The sequence below is a fragment of the Trypanosoma theileri genome, assembly GCF_002087225.1.
Source record: "Trypanosoma theileri isolate Edinburgh chromosome Unknown TM35_Tth_12_V1, whole genome shotgun sequence".
Taxonomy (NCBI): domain Eukaryota; phylum Euglenozoa; class Kinetoplastea; order Trypanosomatida; family Trypanosomatidae; genus Trypanosoma; species Trypanosoma theileri.
The window spans coordinates 207,153-211,418 of NW_021639854.1; the positions used below are offsets into that span (position 1 = coordinate 207,153).

Sequence of the window (4,266 nt, forward strand, 5' to 3'; positions counted from 1 at the left end):
CGACACCCGTTATTCCACCTAGCCAGAAAAGACCGCGCTATGCACTAAACAAAGCAACAGACCCCGCCACCTGCACTGAATGCGGGGCACAATACTCATGCAGAAGCGCTGCAGAACTACATACGGTCAACAAACATGGGTTCAAGGGAGCCGACGCGCTCTGGAAGATCAAATTCCCCCATGAGCCACCTCCGCCGGACATCCCGCCAGAACCCCCGCCACCTTCACAACCCCCACCTCCGGACACAACGTTACCCCGTCCCAGTTCGCCCTAAAGCAAAAACGCACCCGTTTGCCGGCAGTATGTGTAAACGAACATTTCCGCTTCAAAATGGATTAGAAAGCCACCTCAGATACATGCACAACGCCACATGCCCTGTCCCAGAGAGAAAACGCCCGCGAGCCAACGAACCGATACCAGAGGAATCGGCATTCCCCTGTGGCGAATGTGATGTGGTAGTGCGCCCTAAAACAGACCTTAAATCCCATATTAGAGCACGGCATCCTGAGAACCCCCAAAAAAGACGCACCCGGCATCCAACTCATTCCCCAACCTGCTTCACTACGATGCGAATTTTGTCTACGCGACTTTGGCAAGATTGGAGCTCTCGCCTGCCACAAAAAGTTTAAACACCCCCCTGGAACTCCAATTCTGCCAGCAACAATACAAGCAACGTTTCCGCGCAATAAGGAACGCCAAAGAGATTCGTCGCCACCGTATCGTGAGGACCTTTTCAGGTTTCAATGCGGAGTATACTAGGCGTTCTACCTCCATCTAGTCTCCATTACCATGCATTTAAGAAAATTCCAAGATGGAGAAGGGATGCCGGCAAAGAAACACCCCAACCACCTCCAGGGAAAAACGGCAAAAACAAAAGAGACCACCAGCACCAGCAGCACCTTCAACGAACAACCCCCAGCGTGTGGGCAAACCTTTCCCCAAGTTGAGGAGGCGTTCCGCCACACTTATGCCGGCCCATTCGGAGCGCGCCGGCCGAAAGCCGAACGCAAAGAAATTCCCCCGCACCAACGGAGCCGCACAGCTTATCACCAATTACGGGCGTGGTTTGCGGTAGTTTCGTCTCCCTTGGGATTTGCGTTTGGCGCGGTTTATTTTGGTCGCGGGGTGGAACCGCACCGCACCCCTCCGCCCCGCGAGGCAACGCCTCACCAGAACATGCGGCGGGCCGGATTTCGAGGAACCCCGCGCGATCGGACGCGGGGGCTTTCGCCGGAGTCTCAAACAAATAACAAAATCAATAGGTTATTATTATTTTGTTTTTTATGTCAGGTTACGAAAAGAATGATCGAGCCTTACGTTTTAGGTGGCATGTCTTGTACTGGAGTTTTCTTGACGTTTCGGGGAAATTTTTATTTCTTTTTATTCCAAAGAGCGAGTCAATTTGTAAGTTTCTGAAAAGACAAAAATTAAGTTTTAAGCAAGGAAAATTATCACTACAACCAATCCGACCCATACATTATTAGAGTGGCGTATTTGCACCAAGGCTTTCCAAGATTTTGTGCGCTAATTTGGACCAACGACATTTTTTTTTTTTAGACCAGCGGACATGCCGCAATACAGTTTTCACATTGATAGTATTCTGACATTAGAAGGCGATACACTTAAAGTAAAAATAGGCCAAGAAGACTTTATGGACTTGGGAGGCCTTGTGCCCTTCCATTATTAACTTTACAATGCCTCGGAATCCAAACTTTTTTTTACAAGTTTTCGAGACGACATACAATTTATTCAGTGCAGAATGGGCAGCACTGGGGGAGGAAGCTACAAAGCTACATTATGAGTATGGCTGCGCACGAGCAAAGTTAGAACACGAAGACTTTAGGGTACAACAAAACGCAAATATACAACTCCAGGAATTACAGAACCAAATGGCACAGATTTATCAGGAGGCCTTCCTCGCGAAAATGCAACAGGCCCAGACGCAGAAGCAATTGGAAAAAACGCAAGTGCAACTGGCAAACGCACAGGCACAATTGGCGGCATCCCGCGCGCAACTTAACCAAACGCTGGATGAATTGCGGCGGATGCGCAATCAGCATACAGCGACGCAGTCTCAACTAGAGGAAGCGCTCGAAAAATTAAACGAAGGAGAACAACAGAGCGTTCCTGATGCAAGTTGGACAACCGAACAAAAGGTTCCCCCACAAAAAAAGGGAGAAATTTATCAAGCTGGACATGGAAGCCGGAACCGGCTTTACCGCATACTGGGGTACGCCCGAAGTTGGGTTTTCGGGGAATACAGGAATTACGGCAACCAATTTGGACCAAAGCAATGGACCAGCAGAGAAGAACCACACATTTGAAGGAATGATGGATTATCTGGGGGATGCATCGCCCGGCGAAGTTGTGGCGGCTTATCAGCAACTTTTTCCCAGGCCAGCTAATCCCGGTATATTTTATCAAGATGCATGGAATAATTTTGGACAATGACTGGACTCCATTCGCAACGAGGGGATATCAGCACAGCTGGTCCAAATGGGACGGCAGATATGCACACAACTCAGGGTAATTGAAGCGGCATAAACATTCAAGAGCGACCGTCACAGGGCAGTGAGGTACGCGGCAATCGGAGGAGAAGGCGCACGGCGCGTCAGAGAAACCATAAAAGGAATGGTGAGCGACGAAAAAGCTAACGCCATTAACCGCACAAGATATGGAAAACATTCTTCGGCCTTACGGTATGACAGCTCACTCCATAAAGAGAGGAGCTTTGGCCCACGCCGCGGCAGCAGTGGTCGAACACCATCTCGACCCAAGATTATTAACGCAGTTAGGGAAACATGCCGATCCCATGGAACTCCCACGCAGCACAGTGCGTTATCCGGGCCATTGGGCCGCAACAATAAACAAATCAGCACTCCTGACATCATTGATGAAAGAGAATTGGAAAAATGGGAATTGCCAGAATTTACAAGGCAACATTTCTGCGCCCCCTTCAAAGGGCATAATATTCTGCAACGATCACACCGCACCAGGGTGGCAACGAAAGACGAAGAAGCACGATTACCGTTACAACAAATAAACATAGGAACGCTGTCCACCCATTGGATTAGAGAACGCCTGAACAATAGCGCCTGGGGGCGTTGGGACGAGGTGTGGAATATTATGCAGAAACCCGAGTTTCACGCCAGACGGCGTGAATCCAATGAAAGAATTAACAACGCCGAGGCGCAGCGTATGAAGGAAGCAGGAATTATTTGTACAGCTTCATCACGCCCAACCACAGGATGGGTAGTACCGTTTGCGGTAGTGGGGGAAAAACCCTCCGGGCAGAGAAGGCGTTTCATTGCTTTGCCAAGAGAGAAGAATGACAAGGATTATTATGAGGCTGATGTTCCTCTGGGACACATTTCCCGATACCTGGATGTAGTTTACGACAAAACTGTAACTTTATTTGATTTAAAGGCGTCATTTTACCAGGTAGCTCTCCTAGTTAACATACGGAGCAAGTTTCCGTTGCCGAACGGAATAAGGAGAATTAGTGGAGTTCACTCGCCTTCGCATTGGTTATAAATGTAGTCCAGAGATTTTTAATACCATTACAAGAGTTCTGGTTGGTGATCCGGAACTGGTAAAGCCACAGTACGCGGCACCCAAAGAGGTAAAAGTACATGTTTGGATTGATAACATCAGAATAAGCGGTCCACACAAAAAGGTGGAAGCCTGGGGACAGCAAATTTTGAAGAACATGCAACGCGGCGGTGCCACTATTGAGGAACAACAGTTAAAAACAAAGGAATATGATTTCATCGGGGTACACTTCAACCACAGGGGCAACACGGTTTCTGTAAGTGACGATATCCCAAGTAGAGGCACGTGCAGTCCATCTCGCTTTACGCGGGTTTAAAACACATTTACATGGCCCCGTGGATGTTCGCATCGGCAAGACTACGATAATGCACATCATGCAAAAAGGAAACAAGCATTCACAGGCGTTAGTGAAGGAAGCCAACGCCACAGACAAAGTTCTTCGCTCACACGGCATAAGGGCAAAGTGGGGTTATGTAGCTTCATAGAAGAACCTGGCGGACGGCATATCTAGAGGTAAAAAAGTCAACCCAATAGACTTAGCGAAGTGGTGGAACTAGCGATGGAGAGAGCGGGATGCGGACTAAAGGGGGGCTTCTTGGCCCTTCCATTTCGTCAGTTCTGAATATGTATTAATAGACGATCGTTTTGAATGGAGTTATTTTTTAGACACGACGGGACCTACAATTCAGGGTTATAAAAAACACGGTTTTGCT

At 48.4% G+C, this 4,266-nt stretch overlaps 4 protein-coding genes across 4 annotated transcripts; all 4 read left to right on the forward strand.

Moving 5' to 3' along the window:
- Positions 1 to 135: 135 nt before the first annotated feature.
- On the forward strand, positions 136 to 630 carry TM35_000121920 (uncharacterized protein; the record flags this gene model as incomplete). The annotated part of the gene is made up of 1 exon (XM_029025167.1): positions 136 to 630. The coding sequence occupies one exon, from the start codon at positions 136 to 138 to the stop codon at positions 628 to 630; it is 495 nt and encodes a 164-aa protein (XP_028883483.1).
- Positions 631 to 790: 160 nt separating this feature from the next.
- Positions 791 to 1,417, forward strand: TM35_000121930 (uncharacterized protein; the record flags this gene model as incomplete). Its single annotated transcript, XM_029025168.1, has 1 exon — positions 791 to 1,417. The coding sequence occupies one exon, from the start codon at positions 791 to 793 to the stop codon at positions 1,415 to 1,417; it is 627 nt and encodes a 208-aa protein (XP_028883484.1).
- A 278-nt stretch (positions 1,418 to 1,695) lies between these two features.
- On the forward strand, positions 1,696 to 2,325 carry TM35_000121940 (uncharacterized protein; the record flags this gene model as incomplete). The annotated part of the gene is made up of 1 exon (XM_029025169.1): positions 1,696 to 2,325. One exon carries the CDS (start codon positions 1,696 to 1,698, stop codon positions 2,323 to 2,325), a length of 630 nt encoding a protein of 209 aa, XP_028883485.1.
- Positions 2,326 to 2,632: 307 nt separating this feature from the next.
- TM35_000121950 (uncharacterized protein) lies at positions 2,633 to 3,535 on the forward strand (the record flags this gene model as incomplete). The annotated part of the gene is made up of 1 exon (XM_029025170.1): positions 2,633 to 3,535. The coding sequence occupies one exon, from the start codon at positions 2,633 to 2,635 to the stop codon at positions 3,533 to 3,535; it is 903 nt and encodes a 300-aa protein (XP_028883486.1).
- Between the last annotated feature and the right edge of the window lie 731 nt (positions 3,536 to 4,266).